This window comes from Phasianus colchicus, chromosome 3 (assembly GCF_987193195.1).
Source record: "Phasianus colchicus chromosome 3, bPhaCol1.hap1.1, whole genome shotgun sequence".
Classification (NCBI taxonomy): Eukaryota; Metazoa; Chordata; class Aves; order Galliformes; family Phasianidae; genus Phasianus; species Phasianus colchicus.
Window position 1 is genome coordinate 27,937,923 of NC_143438.1, and position 21,947 is coordinate 27,959,869.

Below are 21,947 nucleotides of genomic sequence, written 5' to 3' on the forward strand. Positions count from 1 at the left end.
AAAGAGGACAAGAACTAGCTTAAGGAAAGGGATTAATGCAGCAACACACTTAGGGACATGGTTTAGTGGATATGGTAGTGATGGGTTGATAGTTGGACTAGATTATCTTTGAGGTCTCTTCCAACATTAATGACTCTGTGATTCTGTACCTTCACCGCGTGCCCAGCTGGGTCCTCATAGGTCCTGCAGGCTGTGAGAGCCTTATGGCAGCAGGCTGCAAGCCATTTGGGTCACCAAAGGCCAGGCAAGTCACCACCTGAGTGGCAACCCTGTCACAAGCAGTGATTTGCAGAGGGGACACGAGGGACCAAGGAGCAGGCAAAAATCAGCCAGAAGAGAAGCAGGGACAGTGGAGGTTCCTTCCAGTTCCTTTAAATCCTTGCCCCTGAACAGCAATAACTTTACTGCAGCTGTAAATTCAAGGATGCATTTTTTCTCTTCCATCAAAATTCAAAACTTTGAAGAGAGTTTGCAAAAGAGGCTAGAAAGAATAAACTTCATTATGAAGGGAAAAAAAGTTTTCTTCAAGAGTTTTCTCCATTTGTTCTTAAAACCACAAACACCTAAACTCCACCAACTGCTGAAACCTGCACACATCATTGGCCTTACCCAAGACACCGACCACACAGAAGTCTGAGTCTTGTCTCATACACAAGGCTATGCAGAATTTCACATGATTTGGGAGACTGCATCAAATGTCTGCATGGCTGCACTCTCTCAAGCAGTAGTAAAAGTGAAGTATGTATCCCTTGGCCCTTGTCTCCCACATGCATTTTGAGGAACACAAACCACCTCCCAAATTTTGTTTCAACTCATAGCATTGCTTATCTCTCCAAATAATCAACTTCATCAGAAAACCCTTAATTTCCTCGAGTACAGCAAATTTTACAATCAATAACTTGCACAGTTTTTCAGACTATCATCCTCATAAAATCCAACAAGGACTCTGTACTTGTCAGATGTAAATGGTCCAACAACCAATTCTGAAAGGACCAGAACAGCCACATAATTTCATAGGCATGCTGACTCTGGAAGCAAAGTTCTCTGCCAAAGCATTTTTTTTTACAATATTATTCAATACATATTATCCAGAGTTTAATCTTCTATCTGCAACTCCATGTGAAACAAGCACAATTAATTATTCAGAGATAAGCTGAAGTTTGCAAAGAATCCTAAATACACGCTTGCGTTCAAACGTCCAGAGAGCCTACCAAAGCAGTAAGATGAAAGAATATACTACCTTCTAAGAGCAGTAAGTCACCTCAATGCCAGGCACTCACTCACTTGTACCACGGCACAAAATCTCACAGAGACCAGTTGCACACTGTGTGTGCACAAAGCACCTACATATCCTCATCCTTCCTTAAACCAATACCAACTAGTACATATACTACTCACCAGAAACACACAAAGTAGCCCAGAAGAGAGAGATCATCCACTTCTCAAACAAGTCCCACGTGAATATTTCTATGGCTGCTTAACTTAATTAGGAAGAATGGAGGCATTTTTGTTACGGTACAAATTAGAAGCACTACAGATTCATGAAGTCTTCATTTCATTCAGACCGTCAAGATCCTTGAGTTTTATACAAATATTTATCTGGCTGCTAGAAAATAATATTATTTTTACTCTCAGCTGCATCAATCTGGTACAGCTGATCACAATTACACTTACTGGTTTTCTTTCCACTAAAGAATTGTGGTATCCTTGGTAAAAGGTAAAAGTAGCACAGAAAACTAAGAAAAGTCTAGACAGTTTTAAGGTTTGAACCTCAAATAATGCTCGGTGAAAGCAATTCAGTACAGGAAACCCCCTGTTGCTGATTTGGGGTTTTGTCTTAATATAAATAATGCTAATGAAAGATTTATAGATATTTGAATACTGTTGCACACATACAGCCAGGTGCTAAACAGAGCATGTGGGGTTTGTTTGCAATTTGAGCTTCCACATGTTTTTCCAAGTAACTCTGCCTAGCCTTTCCTGACCAAGCTGGGAAGAGAAATTTAGTCCCCATGCAAGCAACATGTCTGTTCCTATGTGGTCAGGATTGAGAAGAACCCAGATGATTCCTCCAAGATTAATCAGAAGGCGGAAGTACAAAAGATAGTCTACAAAAGAAGAGCAATAGAATATATTGCCCCATCTGAAGAATTTGGGTCACTTTGCATGGTCTGTCTGCATCAGGGATTGGCACGCACAGGCTGCCTAACCATGCGGACATTGCGTGCTGCCCAGTGTTCACATTTGGCACCCGAGCTCTGCAGGCAGAGACTATTCACATGAACACAGTTCTCTGTATTTTATATATTGCACAGAATTGTTTATCCTCTAATCATAAAGGTAGGTGGCAATATAAATTTGAGAAGATTGACTAGAGCTGTTCATATATATGTTACTTTTAAAGAAAAGTTCATCCGCACATACACAAAATACCCAGCACTGTTAATTTCTTTCCAGGTAAATCTAAGCTAAACTGCAATATACAGGCAATTTAAGACTTCTATCAGTTCAATACTACACCAAACTTAAAAAACCAAACAACAAAAAAACAAACCAGAAATTATTCTCAACTCAAATTAGTAATATAAGTAATTGGCAATGCACTGCAAACAGTATTTCTTTCCAAGTAACTCCTTATGAAAATGAATCAGAATGGGGAATTTACGGTGCTTTTCATGGCAAGAAACCCAAGGTATCTGTATAAACAGGTTTTATACTTCAGGCAGTTTTATATTTGTAAAATACCTTCCCGAAGACTTGGATCCCATTTTTAATTGGAGAAAGTATGGAATTTAACCGCTTGAATGTAAAGAGATCTCATTCCAAAATAATTATGGCTAATTTGAGAACACACAATGAGAAACAATAAACAATGATATGGATGAGCATTCATTTTAAATAGAGCTGAGGCAATGTCATGACAAGCTGTGGGCTTTTTTAAAAAATAAAAGTGAAGACTACCCGGTCCTGTGAAAAGAACAAGGGCAATAACAGAAACAAACTGACCTCTTTATCTTCAACCAATTTGAGCAACGTATCGCTAGTGTCTGAAAGGTCTTCTGCTGTAAAGTACTCGTGGAAACACAGCACTCTGAAATTCATTATCATGCAAATAAAGAAAAACAAGTGGAGAACAAACACAAACTACAAAGCAGAGCCCTGGTAAAAAGGCATGGGCAGTGAGTACCTACAGCCAGCCCCAACGTGCAGGAGCGACTCTGTGCTGGTCCTTCTCCCACATCCGTGGCACAGCAGTAGGTGCAAGGATTTCAGTTCTCCGTGCCCCGAGCCAACAGGCACATGGATGTGCCCTCTTTCCTCCCCACTGAGCGGGTCATGCAAATTCAAACTACTCCAGAACAGCTGACCAAAGCCCCATTATTCAATATTGCATTAAATAATCAACCAGTGCTGTGGCTGAGCTTCATTTCCTGGCAGGTGCAAGCAGATTCACTCTCTCTGCCTCAACGGGGCCCAAAAAACCACAGGCATAGATTGACTCTGCCCAGCCCCTACTACTCCCTTTGTGCAAAATTACACTGATAAATACAATGAATATATATTTAAGGCCCTGGTTTGTTTTATATAAGGGTGGAGGAAAATAATTCTTTTTAAAAAATGGAAAGAAATAACAAAAAATAATATAGCTGGAGGGTGGGGGGACGGAGGAAGAACTTGCATCTTCATCCTTTCATCAAGCGCTAAAACCACTATTTATTTACTGCAAAATAGAACTACCAAAAAAAAAAAAAAAAAAAGCAGCGAAAGTCTCTGATCTGTCATTATTTCTAACGTACATAATTTGTCTTCTTCAGAAAGAAGAAGACTTCTCCAAAAGTATAATAAATTTTCCTTAGAAGACTGATTTTTTTTCTTCATACTTGTGAGACTGATTGATTCGTAATAGTTGCAGAATAACTACCTGTATTTTCAGGACGGTGTTCTCTTCTTTTTTCAAGTCCAAACGAGTTGGAAGGAGAATATAGTTAACTGTATTAACTGCTTAAATATTAAGGAGAAAAGCAATTTTACTTTCATCACGAAACAGCTTAATCATGAACATACAGTTCCAAGTCTGTGCTTAGAGTGTCTTTCTAAATCTACACAGGAGGTACAATCTGCAAAAATTGAATGGGATGGGTAATTTGTAAAATCCACAAATATCTTAATTTAACTTAAATTATGTTCTGTAATTACCCATGTAAAAAGCGAGACATAGCTACTGTCCTTTTTCATTTCTTTTATATTTTGTGTCTGATGCTAGACTCCATCCATCACATGTAGATTTGTCTTAAAATAGAAAACCCAGGTTTGGTAAGAAGGGAAGTAATGTTGCATTAATACACACTCAGGAATAACAGACTCGACATGACGACAGGGTTCTTCAATTTACTAATTTAAGGCTAGAATTAAAAATACACTTCAGTGTTAAATCAAAACTTTAATTTAAGGCTGTATTAAGTTGTCGAGTGATGCCCGAGCCAAACACAGCCCAGCTAGGCTTGGGGAATCCCCAGCACACGGACCATCATCAGAGGACAGACAGCTCCCCTGGCTGCGGATAGAGCTTGGGATGGGAAATCAGACCATCTGTCTCCCTCCAGAAAAGAAGCCATGGCATTCAGCAGTCTTCAAGGAGCAGCAAAGTGGCCACAGAAAGAACACACTTTGCAAAAGGCCTGCAGTTATGGACACCAGGCACCAGAGCATTACTTCTGCATGCTGTGCTGCTCTGCGTGCTATCAGATGACCAAATGATTCTCCAGTTCAGCACAGGCAGGGAAACAGAGGTAGTTAAAGGCAAGCAAAATAAATAATTGCGATTACAATGCAGCAACATGATCTGACCTAGCTGTAACTGTACACAGTGAATTTGTACAATCAGTGTTGGGAAGACCTGAAGGTGTCACCACTCCAGGATTTTAATTACTCCAAAAGCCGATGCTTGGTTTCCTTCTCTAGGACAAAGTCTCAACAACTGAGATTTGTCAGCACAACACAGCGCGGTCGTCAGAACAGCACTGATCCTGAAACATGAGATGTATCCCCTGAGAAACCAGGGGTAATTTCTTTGGTATCTGTGTAGGCTTTGGAAAGCGTAGGCTTGGTACCAAGAGAAGATACTAAAAAGTATATATATACACACACGCTGAAAAAAAAAAAAAAGGAAAAAAAAAAAGCAGAAATCTAGAGTCAGATCAAGATATTCCCTTATCACCATCCCGAATCACTGTCACACTGTTCAGAAATACAAAAATATAACACTGCATCAAGAGAAGATATAAGAAGAAAACAGGAGAGGAAAGTTTCTTCCTCCAAATTTGGCTGAAACTGTTGATTTTGGAGACTGCCCTTATGGAACTGAGAGACAAAACCAAAATGGAAAACACACGTCCTGTGTGCAGTAAGAGCAGACTTGCCACCCTTTGTGTATTTATCAAGATAGTGTTTTTGCTGCATATGCAAGATAGTAACTTCAAAAAATAAACAAAATAAACATAATAAACAACTCTCATAAAAAAGAAAGAAAACAAAAGAAAGAAAGGTCACTTAAGCACAGAAATAAGAACAAAAAAATAATTGTTTTATCCCAAAATAACTTGGGTATTTAGTATCTTTTTGGAACCTACTAGAGCAAGAAAACAAAAAGTTGATTGTATCTTAAAATAACTCTACATAACCTACACGGATAAGAGAAGAATCATTACTACTTTAAAGGTCTTATTTTCTCTTACATTGGAAGGATGCTGCCACAGCTCCCAAGAGGTCTCAGGGGCAATCACAACAACATCCCCCACTGTGTGTGGTGAGGGAAGAAAGAAGTGTGCTTTTAAAGCTGAAGTCATGTAGACAACATAAAATTGAGCTCTTCACAGCTCTGGAGAAGTCGGCTTTGACTGAGGCCTTCCGACATCTGGCAGCTCCTCCATAGACAGCAAGATGAGGACCTTGACCCAGCCCTGGAGGCCAAGCTGCTCCTTGTGCCACCGTGACACCATCTCCAACACCAGCTGGCACAAGTGTCGAGGAGAAACCCAGCAGTCTATCCCCAAACAAAAAATTGCCTTTTCAGAGGAAACAAAAGATGATACGCAACCAATATAAAAAGGTTGCATATCATCTTAACATAGATGGAGGCACATATGCTTACTAAAGCAATGTTTGAAAATTTAGAAAGCACCTCATCAACCAGCAATGTTACTCAATTTAAAACTCTATGTAGTTGTGTGGACTTGAAAGAAACATAATTAATTATCACTTGTGCAAAAATAACAGTTCCACTCTGCTGGCTCAACATAACGATGGTGTTTCAGTAGCAGTTGATTGGCTCAGCATGCATTTACATTTAAAAAAAAAACAACACACAGCGATGGAAAACAGGTGTGGTGAATAGAGAATGATACTGCTTGTTAGTTGTCCTTAGTGAAAACAGGAAGGAGCTCTTATCTGATGAAGTGCTTCTGGACTGGTGCTTGCTGTTAAACTTTACAGTATGTCTGTATTTAGAATACTGATAACATAAAATGTAATTTTTGTGCTCAAGCTCCATGCCAGCAGTGCAACTTTGCATCTTATCAGCTTATTTTTTTGGGTAAGGGGCACCACAAACCAGAATAGCTAAGTAGAATTGCTTTTTTCCGGCTTTGGCATCGTTGCTAGGGCTTGCAACAGAAACACCAATTTCAACACAACAGCTTTGGGAATACCAAGAGGCTCATGTTTTTTTTGTCTTTTACTCAAAGCAAAGTGGACTTCTAGGTGGTCTTGGCAAATTCTGTGTAGCCACAGTTAGTGCAGGATAAACCTTCACTCCTCCCATGCAGAGCAGGTCCTTGTATGTGGTCCTCTGTAAGCGAGTTCACAAATGGCCTGGCTGCTGGTTATTAGGTGAGAGACTCTCCATCACACCTTAGCAGGCTGTGCCATTTTACATATATCACCGTAACACAGAGAAACCCACCTACCTTCTAACTTCGGCACAGCTCAATCGCCTTTAATAAAATATAACTTATCAGTGTGTTACCGCTTTTTGATTCTTACAGAAAGTTTTACAGTGCCATCACTGGTGTGATCACAGGAGACTGCTGACTTTTCCCATGCAATACATTTCAAGGAACACATGAAACACAGCTGAATACCACAATGAGTTTACTGGATCAGCAGTTAGAATTATTACTATTAATTTTGGTCCAATATACTCCCCCTATCTGGAAACCATAGTGATAAAAAAGGTACATTAAAATCACTTTAGGTGTCTTTTTTTTTTTTTTCCCCCTATCCCTGATGACAAACTGCACAAACACCCAGTGTTTTATGCAGCTTTTCAGCTTGGGGAATAATGAAACCTAAAAGCTTTCTGGCCAGAGGTTCTAAAAGCAGGCATTGGGCACTATGTGCAGCAGCTATCCCCGCGCTGCCCTGCCACTCAACCTCTGACTCACTCCTTGGCACATGGCTGGCATTGTAATGCTGAAACTATGACAACAATACACTATTCCCAGGATCCTTTATTTAATGACAAGCAGCCCAGCTCATGGGGCAATTGATAGCTCTGGAAATGCCCTATACGTTAAGAGGATTAGTATGTGCCGCAACATCCACTATCTGGAAATGCAGCTACTTCTAAAAGATACTTAGGTCACAAATTCGGGTGGAAACAGAGATAGTAAGCCTTTTTCGATTCCTGGCTTCTAATGCAGGAGCCGGCTTAGCCCACTAAGCAAAAATACATTTCTAAAGACCTTTCAATCTTTCAGAAGAAGCATTAAAGTGTCAAAGCTGTCAATTTTATGGAAATGACAGTGGCAAAGCACCACAAAAAGCTGCAGTACACAGGACATTGTCACTGACAGAAAATCAAGTGTTTGCTGATGCTGAGAGAATAGCTAAAAGCCGAGCACAGGGGAAGGCTTGTTTAGGCCCTGAATTGGGATTCAGGGGAAGAGAGTTGTTTCTCCAGCTCTGCCACAGGCCTCCTGGCAGCTCTGAAACAAGCCATGTAAGCACAGTTGCATGTCTGCCTGTATAACATGGACTCCCTAAGTCCATTTATTTATTAGAAGAATGTTCTTAGGAAGCCTTCATAAATGCTTCTAAAACAATTCAAGACTCAAGTCCATGACATCGAGTCTTAATACATACTTAAAGCACAACAGATGTTAAAGACTATATACATATATTCAAGAAAAGTCTAATTCCTTCCTTGCATGGCAAAAAAAAAAAAAAAAAAAAAAAAAAAAAAGGATTAACTACACACTAAGCCACCATGTATTTATCAAACTGACTTCCAAATAATTTAAGAAGTTGCTTTATACCTTTATGGGCAACATCATCTAAAACTGCACGAATAAGAATGGTCTAAATTGTAATCAAATCCCCTCTCCCAGATTTTATCCACTGCAACATTCTGGAAAGTTACCGTGATTGGTGCAGCTTGCCCTGATGGGGCAGTAAGTGAAATCTGTCCCACCAAAAGGCAATGTTACCCCTGCTGAGTACTTTTATAAAAACAAGAAATTTGAGCATGACAAAGTTAGAGAAGTAGAAGCTGCAGAAAAATGAAGTTGGAATTGCATGAAAAAAAAGACGTGAACATATGAGACTGCAGAGAGTAGGAAAGGTTCAACTCCATCCAATACTGGCAGCAGTGACATAAAAGAGGAAGATGAAAAAATATGGAGGTTATCCATAGGAAAGAAAATAACGAAACAATTAGGAGACTGGGAAAGTGAAAACAGATCTTGAATATTCTGTACAATCCAGAAATAACACTTTAAGAAGTAGACTTCTAGAAGAAAAGGAAAAAAAAAAAAAAAGAAAGAAGAAATGAGAAACCAAAATTCAGAAAGAACAGCTGTTGGGATTGAACTGCACTGCTTCATCTCACCCTTTTGTATATTCTTGTGAACTAATTCTAATGATTAGTTCACTTATCTTCAGCAATCCTGAGATATTAGTCATGACTGAAAATACCTATGTTTTGCAGGTCAACAGTCATGTTCATATAGAGGTGCAAAATACATATAACCCGCCCTATTTCAGTTTACATAATGCAAGCTCAATTCTTCTGCTACTCTTACACTTTTTTTTTTTTTAAAATGTGATCTATTTCCATAGACACAAGAAGTAATTTGAGTTCCAATTACTTGCGAGAGGAGAACAGAGCTAATGCTGGTGGTGGTACCAACAATGTGCGTAATGATAGGAACGCCATCTGAATCCTGCAAGAGAGGTGTACAGACAAACTGGAACACAAGATGAAGGATAACACCAAATAAGTGGCAACCTTCCAGCTGGCCAGCAAAGGAACTACCAACGTAAGAACCCTACTTTTCTACCACGCTACCTACAATGACATGCAGTCATGGTCCTTTGCCATCCAGCACTCTGCACATTATGTGAACGTCTCTCATAATACAAAGTAGGTGAAAAATTAAGTTGAAAAATGGGAAATTTTCAAGGTTAATTACATGGTTGTTTCCATATACCTTAAATATTGTAACATCTGAATGTGAGAAATGGCACAGCATACGTTATTTTATGCTGACATTTACACATACGCTATAAGGACAGTAGTCCTCTCCAGGCTTTTCCATACAGTGATTGCAAGTAATATGCTAAACATTGATTTTCAATTTTTATTTTTTAAAAGGCAGATGTATGATTTCACAATGCAACTTGCTTAAGGAATACCATAAAAGGAGAGGGCTTCAGCACGTTCAGATGTGACTTACACTTTACCCAGGGGTTTGCTTTTCCAAGTTCAGCATGTAACGTCACTGTTTTGCAGCCTTTATCTCACTTACATGGTCACATCAGTCCAGTAGATAAATCACTCCAAAGCAGGTGTGTTTGCATGTGCCTCCATTTGTGATAAGATCCTGTGAGACAGGGAAGGAGTCTGCAGCACAAAAAATAAAGGTCCTACTCTGAACAAGTTGTACGGTGCCTTCTTAATGTAGGCACTTCTCCCACCTATGCTGCAGGTTGCAGAGACGCACCCATACACCATGAACTCCAGAGGGATGACGATGCTTGTGTTCACAGAGCATAAAGCCCTGCCCTTTGCAAGAGCTGATCCTGCAAGTCCCCATTTTAGGCTTGAGTTCTCTATGTCACTTATGATCAACATATGCCAATTTTTCAATGTTACAGTCAATAAAGTTCAGGAGATTCAGAGTCCTCTCTACTCTCCCTACGAGAATAAATCCAGCTGCATTCACCAACGCTGTAGGTTTTCAACAAGTGTTTTTCCCTCTTCCAGACATGCTCCCAATGCACAACTACAGAGCAAATCCCATGTTCTGCTACGAGTATTCATAGAATCATAGAATCGTAGAATGTCCAGGGTTGAAAAAGACCACAATGTTTATCTAGTTTCAACCCCCCTGCTATGTGCAGGGTCGCCAACCACCAGACCAGGCTGCCCAGGGCCACATCCAGCCTGACCTTAAATGCCTCCAGGGATGGGGCATCCACAACCTCCTTGGGCAACCTGTTCCAGTGTGTCACCACCCTCTGTGTGAAAAATTTCCTCCTAATATCTAACCTAAACATATTCAATGTCTTAAATTCTTAAACTAAAACAAATGTTAACTAAGTAAAGCACTATGAACTTGATAAAACTTCACAAAACTCATGTCTAGTCATTAGCATTAATAAGATTCTTTGGACTGATGTCCACAATTATTCTTGAAACAGCAACAGGAAAAACCCTGCAGCAACAACACAAACAGCATCTTTTCCTTCGCCATTTAAGACAAAAGCAAACAAACAAAACCCATCAGCATCCTACTTTAAAATGTGCAATTCCCAGCAGCTGAGCCACAAACACATGCAGCCAGTTTATCTGCACAGAGCACACAGCAGAGCTGCTGGACTATGCTGAATGATACATTAAATCAGCTCACTGTTTAACAAGGGAAATTCTTAACATTACTGTTAATGATTTACACAGAGACAAAACAGCTCTGCCTAAATTTTGTTAAAAATTATAAAGCTGGGATCATTTTAACTCCTTGCTTTCAAAACTGCCTGCTAACTCAATCAACAAGCTGGAAATGTGCAGCGCAGTTCTTCTGCTGCAAAAGGAAGACATTTCTGCCACAGTCATCTAAAAATCCGTGCTCCCAGACAAGTTTTACAGATATCGTTGACATCTGGATCCCTACAGGAAGTGACAAGGACAGAAGAAGCTATCCTCTTGCTATGCTTTCCTGGTCAATTTCCTCATGGAACAAATAAAACCTAATTAGGGAGCAAACATCCATTGATTTCCAGTATTGATGCTAGAAATTCAGAGAATTACGTGCTGCTCAGTGAAATCCACAGCTGACAGCACATCCAGGCTGAGATTCTACAGCTTCCAAGGAAAAGCAAGAATACTTCAGCACTTAAATGAATTCAGGGCAGACAGTACTGAGTACACAGCAGATTTGCCACCAGCATATTGTTGTACAATATCCCAAGTGCAGTATAACTTTAGGACAGATTCTGCTCCTTGGACTATACTGGGAGTTCTGTAACTGAAGTTAATGCACCTACAGGAACTTCTAGCCATCCATGCGGTATCCATCTGCTCGTGGAACAATCTCCACACTCACAGAGATGAAACTAGCTGTTTGTGAGTTCTATTCAATATATTGCTGAGCTCCGAGATGCACAAACAAGCAGCTTTCTCGTGCCAAACTATAACGAAACTCTGGATACCCAGCAAACAGGACAAGATTTTAATCAGCATTACAAAGAGAGGAGTGCTTCTTACTCTTCAAAGCACTCACAGAGAAAGCCAGCAGCCTTGCCTCCCAAGTCCAAGAAACATTACACACAGTTCTATTACTGCAGCATCTTGGCATCTTTCTTCACCCACTGCCCCCTGTTCTAATTTTGAGTCACTCACTATAAGGCTTCTCATCAAATAAAGAAACGATGGAAATTAAAGATTAAAAGTCAAAAAGCTACGCTACCCCTCCAGCACGCACTTGAATGCTGCTTTTTATTTAAGTGAATTTATGACATAAATACTGGGACTTCAAACGAAAATTAAAAACAAAAACAAAGAAAAAAAAAAACAACTTCAGAACCAACCGCAGTCCTCAGTGCGAGCGGGCAGCGCGAAGCAGAGCAGTCAACTGCACCGAGCGTCCAGCACAGCCCTAAACTCGCCTTACTCCCGGCTCCGACCAAAGCGATCTCACCTCGCTGCCGCTTCCCTACCGGTCGAACCCCCCGACTCGCCCCTCCGCAACTCCTCTCCCACTCGCTCCTGCCACTCGGGCCGCCCGCTCGGCCCAGCGGCCCCAGCCCGCACCCCGGCCCCAGAGCCGCCCCACTCCACCGCCCCGTGCCCGGGCCGGGCGGCACGGCGGGGCCCCGGCACCTGCCGGCAACGAGGGCGGCCGCTCGGAGCCCGAAGCCGGGGCGGCGCTTTGGGGCTGACTTACCCGCTGGGCGGCTTGCCGGCCGTGGGGCGGACGAGGGTCTCCATGGGCGTTTTGAAGGGTCCCGGCGCGAGGAGAAGCGAAGGTCGAAGAGGAAAACGGAGGGCACCGTGCGAGCAGCGTCTCCCCGCACCCGCACGCTTTCCCCCCGGCCCGGCCGCGCTCCCGCAGCCGCTGGCGGGGCGGGGAAAGGGCAAAGTTACCGCTCCCCGTTCTGCGGCAGGCGGCACTCCCGGCCGGGGGCGGGAGCCCGGCGGGAAGGAGGGAGGGAGGGAGCGCGACGGCCGCCCCCAGGGCCGGCACGGACGCGCCGCCCGAACTGTGACTGCTCGGCCGGGCCCTCCTACCTGCGGGCGCTCGAGCGGGGAGCGGCGGGTTGCACGGCAGCTGTCCGCTCCCTTCTCACCGGCCCGTGCGGGGGCGAAGGCGCACGCGGAGCCGTTTCCATGTGAGCGCCCGGGACAAACACAAACACGGCCGCCCCCGCCGCCCACGCACCGGGCGGGGGAACGGAGGCTTCTGCGGGGCGTCCCGGCAGACGCGCACCGTCCCCTCAGCCCACGGCGCCGGGCGAAGCTGTCACTCCGCTGCCTGCGGGGCCGACGGCACCTTAATGCCTCAGCCGTGTCAGAAGCACCGCACGCCCCCCAGCAGAGCAACTGTTATCCTTGTGCGTGAAAGGAAAGCTAGCTGGGGGCTTATGTTACCGGGGGATGTGCTCACTCTCCGATGTGCCTCATTTTGGGCACCGTGGCCCCTCGCAGGCATTTCAGGAGGTTCTTTGCTCCTCTTCAAGCCTCTCAGTATGCTTCACCTTGTGTTTCGGGTCGTGGTGGCAGATGGGCCAGGCCACTGCCAAAACAGGGAGTGGAAAGGCTGAGCGGGGTGAAACCTCATCACAGAGCTAAGGGTAGGGGAGCTGCTGTGGCCATCTCCCTTTCACAGCATGAGGACTCTCCTCAGCTCCTGTGAGATCAGCAGAAGTTGAGAGCACAGCTTTCTGTTTCCTCCTCTCCATTCCTGTCATACAGAGAGGGCTTGGTGATGAGGGAGGCAGCTGGCCATCCTGCCGTAGGGAATGAAAACAATACAGAAGCAAAGCATTACAGATCTCTGATTTCCCTGTTACCATGGGTAAAAGTTCATTGAGTCACCACAACTCAGTAATTGTTTCTGGTCATCCAAGGCACATGTCATGGTAATGAGCCATACATCTGTAACTTGTGCCCCTACGAAAATAGTCTGGCTTGCATAAGTTATTTTGCAATGGAATTGGTCTCTCAGATGCAGTCTCCCTGCTATCACTTACCAGAGCTCCAGAACTGAATGGCGATCCCAGAGAAGCTGTGGGTGTCCCATTCCTGGGTGGATGGAGCCCTGAGCAGCCTGATGTAGTAGGTGGCATCCCTGCCTATGGGACTCTAGATCCCTTCCAACTCAAACCATTCTGTGATTCTATGATTCTATTAAACCGCAGGATCTCAATTTCATAGCACTATATATCATGCATTTAGTACATTTTTAACCTCCCCTTTTCACTCCTAAATCTAAATGATCACTTTCTTACTCTAGAACACATGCTAAAGCTGCAGAAACACAAAACCTCTACCAAACCCCAAAGATCTTCCCACCTCAAGAGCAAACTGTACTGTTCTGCTCCGGGAACCTGCAAGAACTTTGCACATCCCACTGTGCTACACCTGAAGGAAGCTGTGCTCACCGTGCATCCACCTGCTCCTCCCTCCTCCACTCACACCCACCCATGTGTCCAGTGATGTCCTTGTGGCTGTCCTGCAGAGCAGCACTCTTACTGTCTTCCCCACTGCCCAAGTCCTGTTTCGGTTTCTTTCACCCTTTCCCATTGGCTTCACTGTTTCACATTAGTTTATTCTCTAGCAGCATTGCCTAAATGTTTTCTGTTTGATAGCATTTTCTCTTCAATTCCTATAAAACAACATTCTTAGAGTGTATCAAGGCTGTCACAACCCAGCAATGAACAGCGAAATAGTATTTGCTTATTACGTTTGCTTCATTTTATACAGCAGAGTGAAAGACTGTCATCAATCCCTGAAATCACCATTTCAACACTGCTCCAGAGTGTCAGGAGCAGTAACACAGATTGCCTGCATCCAAAACCTTTCAGTCCCATTTTGCTGATGGAAGAGCCAAGGGGGATTTGTGGAGCACTCACTGCAATGCAATGTAAGAACACGCCTTTGGTGTACAGGCTCCTTGGCACCCAGCCCAGCCCTCAGAAAAAGGCAAAGGCTGTGCTGCTGGTATGCATTGTCACCCAGCCATCAGGGTGCTCTGCTCAGATTTTAGGCAAGTGGCTTTGGTGCTGAGAGGGGCTATAGGAGAGCTTGCAAATCTCATTAAACATCAGTTAGATTGAACATATTTACATTTTCCCACCCTCCAAAAAAAAAAAAAGGAGGGGGGGATTTTAACTCTTTCTAGTCTTTATGAGAGATCTGTCGTTATGAATAGGATATTGTGCTAGGCTCTGTCTATAACGACATAACAAATCCCAGAAAAGTTAAGGAACTTAGGAACAGTGATATTATTTTCTTTTGTGGTTTTAGAGACATAGTGTAAAAAGTCTGTGATGTCATTTGAGAACCCCAAATAAGACATAAGAAATAATCCAAAAAAGGTACTAATCATGTGAAAATATGACAAAGAAGCCATCTAAAAGAACACATGGATAATGGATAGCTATGTTATATTAACATAGCTACAGCTGCTGGAGCTACAGCTGAGATAATTTGTATTTCTAGTGAGTTATCAGGTAATTACCTCAAAAAGATTGAGCACCATCACACGCTGTGGAAGTATTATGGAAAGAGGGTGTCCTTTTGCTTGAGAGAGTATTTCAGAGCATGCATACAGAGAGTGGGATGTGATACACACTGGAGGAGAAAACAGTTTAAAACTGTGATGTTAATAGAGCAGAAGGAGTTTCTGTGAACCCAGCCATCAGGAAATTAAAAGCGGGTTATATTAAATGTGGCTAAAAGTGGACGTGGCAGACACTGGCATAACTCAGACTGAGCCTGGTATGTCTCTACAGTGTGCTGACACAATCTTGAATCTATGAGTGGTTCACTCTGGGGATTTTATTTTAAAGGTTGGATATTGATTACATGCTTATTCATCCAATGTTCTTTTCTTTTCCCCAATAATTTTATGGTTTGTTGCTTTTCCCCAACATTTCATTCTGTATATTTTGTATATATTCTGTATATTTTGGACAAGTAATCTTCTGTATCCTCTATTTTCTACCATTCCTGTTAGGGGAACTTTTTTAGGATTTGAAACCCCAGCTCTTGTCTGCAGGTAAACAAGCCTTAATGAAAGAATGTCTACAAGCACAGAATATTGGCCTCAGCGAGTGACTTAGATCTCATGTTCTTGGGCTCAGCTTGGTCAGAGTCTTCTTAGGAAAGATGCTAACGTAAGATGCTTCCTAAAGTCAAGGAGTTACATCACTCATACTCATCTGAGAACTGTGTAGGGGAAGACAATGCAATTATACAGGGAAAATATTAAATTATTCTTTAAGAGCATATCATATAACATGATTAAAAAAAACATTTGGGCCATCTTAGCAGCTTGTGAACTAAACTGCTTTAGCTACTTGATGTAAATGTATCTTCCTCGTACAGAGGTGGGTAATCCTGCTTAACATGCTGGTCAACGTGACCCAGCTACAGCCATCACTTGCTGTAAGGATTTTGTTCTTTGTTTACTGAGCCAAGGAGCATCTGAAATTGTCAGAGCAGCATTTTAGAAAAGACTCACAGCCTCCGAAGTACCAGTGCCACTGACATTCCCTCCAACATTACTACTTTCTGTAAAGAAAAGATGTTGTGCTATGCTAAGAAACATCTGTTCTATTTTCTTGGAAGAGAAGTAGAGCTTTTGGACTGCTCTGCCCAGCAGGACTAGCAGAAGGGGAAATTCAGTTAGCCTTATGTGTGAAGAGCCTTCCATGGATCTGAAAACAGGTTGTTGAGAAGCAAAATCATAGCATGGCACTTTACTTTGGCATGATACTTTTCCAGTCATTGTAGTATAGACAGGCCACGCTTTAGTCCAGCAGGGTAGGACTGACAAGAAGATGGCAGAAAGGACATTCCATGTATTGTCCCATGCAATAACAAAGAATAGAGAGAGCTCTCGCTGCATAAATTATTGACATGGCATGTTCCCTATTTCCTTTATGCAGCACAGTGCACATACAGCAACACATGGCTCCACCATTTAAACCTTCCTGAGCCACTCCCAGGCCTAGCTTCCTCTGAGCAACAACTGCTTGCACTGTAAATAGAGGCAGTGAGACTTGTGCTTCTAAATGTGAAATAAATTAGTCCCTGCAGTGACCAAATGTCTTTATAAAACAGTTCTCAAGTGCCTTATGTCTGCACCGAATATTCAATACCAGAGTTTCTATTTCAAGAAGGCTATTTCTGTTTTCATATATAAAATGTAACTGAGCTATAATCAGAAGAATTATATCCACTCACAGTCCTCTCTATAAAATATTAAACACTGAATGAGAATACTCTTTATCAACAATATTTACAACTATATTTTACCTTACAGACTGAATTAAAATTTCTAACAATTTTACATAGATGATTCACTACAGTCTTTCACTGAAATTTAGAAAGTTTTAATCTGTAGTAAGTAGTGGTTTCTCAAGGTTTAACTCTAAAACTTCAGGATGGATAAAAAAACAACTGGAATCTTGTAGAATTTCAAGATTACCATGTAATTCTCATTTTATACTTGCATCACGTGGTGCACGTTTCATTTAAGATATTTAATCCAGATTGAAAGCAGCATAAAATGAAAACAGGATTTGGTTCTGTATTTAAATAAAAGCTCTATGCCAAAGATAGAGACATACATGTATGAACTTATGCAAAAATTGAAAAGTAGCAGGCTTTGTCTGCTGGTATATTTATTTTTATTAATTTGTGTTTGCCTTAGGTGACCAACACCTTAAAGCACACAAAGATTTAGACACATGAAAGTTCACCAGTATTATGTTGAACTTATATTTGATTCTTCAGAAAAAGTAGGACCTTTTGACATATTATCTCTAGAATTCTCCACAGACTGAACGTATACTTAGTAGATGCATGCTGTTAAACGTGGCGATACAATAATCAGATCCTAAAGGATAGACTTTCAAAGGACAGTGTTGTCAGGAAAGAGCCAGGCAGGTGTATTCTGAAGACTGACATACATAAGACTGTACATGTATTTCATACCGAAGTTACAAATGTGAGGAAGTAAACAACAAAAAGCTTACCTTGAGGAATTCTCACTGGGTATACTTGGATTGTTATCATGTACAATACATTATTTAGCCACTACCAAGTCATGGCACGTTTTCTGGTGCAGAGGCTAGTTTCCCCACCACCCTTCTTTCTGAGGCCAGCAAAGCTTTAACTCTCTTTAATACATTTCATAGACTCATTTCATTTCATTTCATCTCATCACTTTTTTTCTTTCTTTCTTCCTTTTTTTTTTTTTTTTAATAACATACCTTGAGACCAATCCTGCCGCTTATCTTTGTATGGAGTATGGTGAAGAAGAAGAACAGAGGTCTTCCAAAGATATCCAGTTGTACAGATCCAGAAGAAGTTGGGCTGAGGTGATGTACACAGTTGCTTCACCACAGTGTCTGGACAGCTGCAAACACAAGAAAAGGTAATGCTTTACTCTTTAGCAAGGGTTGCGTCACCTTCCTCACCCTGCTCCTAAAAGCAACATATGATTAGAAACAAGAAAAAGTCTTTGAATAAACAAGGAAGAGATTGGATAAACCAGTTAGCAAAGAAGAATTGATGAAATATGAACTATCAGGTGAACATCACTGGCCTGATCCATATCCTCGTGATTCTAGCAAAGTTTTCTAGAGGCTCTGTTTTTCCCAAATTTTTCACCTCACTTGTAAACATGGGCAGTAATGACTGTGAATTTTACTCAGCCTTTATTCTCGTTTTCTCCTCTCTTCCTCTTGAATGTGAAGTTAATCAGATCTCAATCATACCTCTAGTCACTTGTATTAGTACACCCAGGAACAGTCTATAACTACATCAACTTGAACAGAAACCTATCTTCCACTTGCCCATGAAGACCAACATCAAGGGAAGTCTTCAGCGTGCCTTGAATAACCTGCACCTTGTATTAAGTGATTGATTAACCTTTGGTGACTTTTTGTTTCTCTGTCCTCTCCTGGTTTGTCAGCTGTCCTCACCCGGCAACCTCAGTGTAGGGGAGGAGTGTAAGTTATGACATAGTTAAACTGAAACAACACTCCCTTTCGTTAGGTGAGTCATCTGCAGTTATCCAGAAAATGTGCAGCATGAAAATTACCTCCGGTTTGGATGAATTAAGAATACAAAGTAATTACTTAGACTTACTTTGGAAAAATAAATATGGAAAACTTCTAATTCATAAATAAATAAAACTAATTGCCTACCATTCATGGTAACGGGAACACAGATTAAAGAGCCTCTTGTGCATTTGCAACCAGACACATGAGTGGGGCATTGCACTGCTGCATTCGTTGCAGGACAGTGCAGAAAGCAAATGATGATGCAAGGAGCTACACATGGTTTCTCGTCTGCCTTGTGGCGAGAGCACTGCCTGCAGTAGTCTGGCACTGCACCCAGTGTCCAGCCTACTGGCACAGCTCTGTATTCTAGAAGAACAGGCAGCAAGCCAAACCCCTCCTGTTCTCCACCTTCTCCCTCCACACAGAGAGGGACAACAAGAGTGGAAAACAAAAGTCTTGCACACAGTGCAAGAGCTTTCCACACAGTGTACATATGACAGAAGTAAACTCACTCTTTTTAGTAAATAGACATGTATCTGTAGAGACTTAAAGGAATATACTGGTTTAATTCTTATACTGATTCATAACCTGAACAATTATTAAAGAAACCCACTAATTTATATACAACTTTTTTCTTTCAGCAGAAGATGACAAACAAACTTATAAATCCTCTTAAAATGCATTAGATTAGTGCCTGTCACGATGATTGGGATGCTTTCACAGCACTGATTGGTGTTTAAAAATCTAGTTGTCACAAATTTGACTTCAGTAAGCACAAGAGAACTAAAATGGGCATGTAGCTCTTTGCAAATTTTTACTCAAACCATATTTTGAAAACAGCCCACAGCTTCCTTGCAACGTGATGAAAAACAAGAGCAACATTTTGACTGATCATATATGCTTTGCTTACAACACATTATACAGTCCCAGTATTTATGAAGTGAGGGCTGCTCGAGAAAGTCACCTTATATGTGCACAAGCAGTAAACCACTGTGAGCTCTGCAGCAACCTTCGTGGCCTGGGCCATGGCTTCTATAGAAGTCTCTATAGCAAGAGCAAAAATAGAGGATATCCAAACTGAAGGTTTTCATGGACTCTCACGCAGCTGCTGCAGCTCAGTTGTTCTGAAACTGTTCTCTATCAGGTTGCCCAATCTCAGCTGATTGTTGCCAATTCCCAGGCTACATAATGAAGCAACAGGTCAGCCTCCAGTGCCTGCACAGGTACAGCTTTCTCATACAGAGATGTTTGGGTGTCAGAGCATAGGGAAATAACAGAACAACTTGTGCAACTCAAGGTGTGTTGTTTTTAACCATTTGAAAAAGAAAGACATTTGCAAAGGTATCACTGCAAGTTAAATTTCAAGTTTCAAATTTAAATATTTTCTAGTTTTTTCAGTTTAGCAAGTTATACGTGGTGCATTTATACATGACAACTGCATTTCCAAACTGTTGTCTAATATAGATGTTATCTGTTACATATATTGTCTAGTACGGTTGCTGTAAATTACATTTCTTACATTACTGCTTTAGAATACCTCATTCCTTATCAATGAATAAAAATGAATAATGGCTGTACATTTATAAATGGATGTAATACAGACTGTAAAGTACATATCTTTATGAATATACATATATATGATTTTCTGATTCCAGAATTTTATTTTTTCCTTTTACCACCCTCTGCCTTTTTTTTTTTTTTCCTTCATACTGCCTCACTTGAAAATTCCAAATGCCTGTGGCTTCTTGAGTGCCTGAATGAGTACAAGAGCATATTTGGGTATGCATATTAGTGCACCCAAGCAAGATCATTGCATTTGTTGTTGGTAAACTGAGGATTCATAAGTGAACTCTGAGAACTCTTATTCCTAAACAAAAATTTTTCAAGAGAAAGAGAATAGGGTCCAACAGTTGAGCCAAGAAATTAGATAAGAACTTGCCCTTTGTTTGAATTGGAAGCACAAAATGCAATTGAGTTTTGCAGTGCTCTGGTAAGCAAGAGTACAAGGACATCATGAAAGCAAAGCAAGAACAATCCTCAATTTGATCCCTCTGAGGGACTGAATTTTGGACTTAGCCCAAAAATCAAATAATTCCCCTACCTACCTTGAACTCTGAGGGGAGGGAAGTCCCAGCAGAAAAGCGCTCTATTGCCATTCATACAGGCAAGGAGGAGTTGAACAGAGAGCAGCAATAGATGTGCCCTAAATGCTTTGTCGTTTTTTTTTTTTTTAGTACATTATGTTACTGTGCTTGAGAGCCATTGCAGAGAAATGGAGTTACAAAGTTTAAAGCTATAATAATAGTATTTATAGTTTCATAACTTGTTCGTAGCTTTGTGAAATATATCTAGGGAAACTGGTGTCCTAGTCAAAGGCAACGACCAACCTCTGGCAGCAAGTGCAAGGTTAGCAGTGAGCAGGGAAGTCATGAGTTTTTGTGCTACAAACTGTACAAAAACTGAACAGTCTGTAGCACAATTTCTGTGCCTTCTTGAAGGTCTGTATCCATTCCCCACTCAATTCAGTTCAGTTAATGGCTGAGATCTCTACAAGTCATGGGCCATGGTTATTTATCCTGTAGGGGTCTATTTGCTATTGTCCATGGGATATGGAGAGCTGGAGGCATGGCTGGCAGGGAGGTGAGTAACTGGCAGAACATCACTTGAAATGGCTTTTTATCACCCAACAAAACTCAGCTTTCACTGATTACGGGAAAGCAACTGGAAATTTATTCCTTACAGCTGTTAGAGTTGAACTATGGCTATAACATAAGTTACTATTACTCTGTTTACTTGGTCACATTCTTCATTTTTTTGTTTGTTTGTTTTTTGTTGTGTTTTTTTTTTCTTCCTCATAGAAAACCAAAAAAAAAAACATCTCACCAAACAACAAAGAAAAAAATCTGTTAGGCATTTGATTTGTGTTTGCCAGTAGGAAAAATTACTTAATTCAGTGTAATTTTCCCAGTTACCCAGATGTAGCCTCAAGTCATAGAATTGTAGAATGGCCGGGGTTGAAAAGGACCACAATGATCATCTAGTTTCAACCCCCCTGCTATGTGCAGGGTCGCCAACCACCAGACCAGGCTGCCCAGAGCCACATCCAGCCTGGCCTTGAATGCCTCCAGGGATGGGGCATCCACAACCTCCTT

The 21,947-nt window shown here is 41.6% G+C and overlaps 1 protein-coding gene across 19 annotated transcripts in view; it reads right to left on the bottom strand.

Annotated features, from left to right (window-relative positions):
• COBL (cordon-bleu WH2 repeat protein) overlaps window positions 1-18,152 on the bottom strand; it is a 167,450-nt gene extending 149,298 nt beyond the window's left edge. For 6 of the 19 annotated variants that reach the window (XM_090137177.1, XM_090137178.1, XM_090137185.1 and 3 more), the window contains exons 1-2: window positions 12,788-13,075; window positions 12,444-12,614 (exon numbers count right to left, since the gene is read on the bottom strand). In XM_090137177.1, coding sequence (XP_089993303.1) covers window positions 12,444-12,614; window positions 12,788-12,888 — 272 coding nt within the window. In that variant the 5' untranslated portion in view covers window positions 12,889-13,075. Of the gene's footprint in view, window positions 1-9,806; window positions 9,902-12,443; window positions 12,615-12,787; window positions 13,089-15,239; window positions 16,934-18,000 lie in introns of those variants that run through there. The other 13 variants (XM_090137166.1, XM_090137165.1, XM_090137171.1 and 10 more) reach the window with 10 other exon arrangements.
• Between the last annotated feature and the right edge of the window lie 3,795 nt (window positions 18,153-21,947).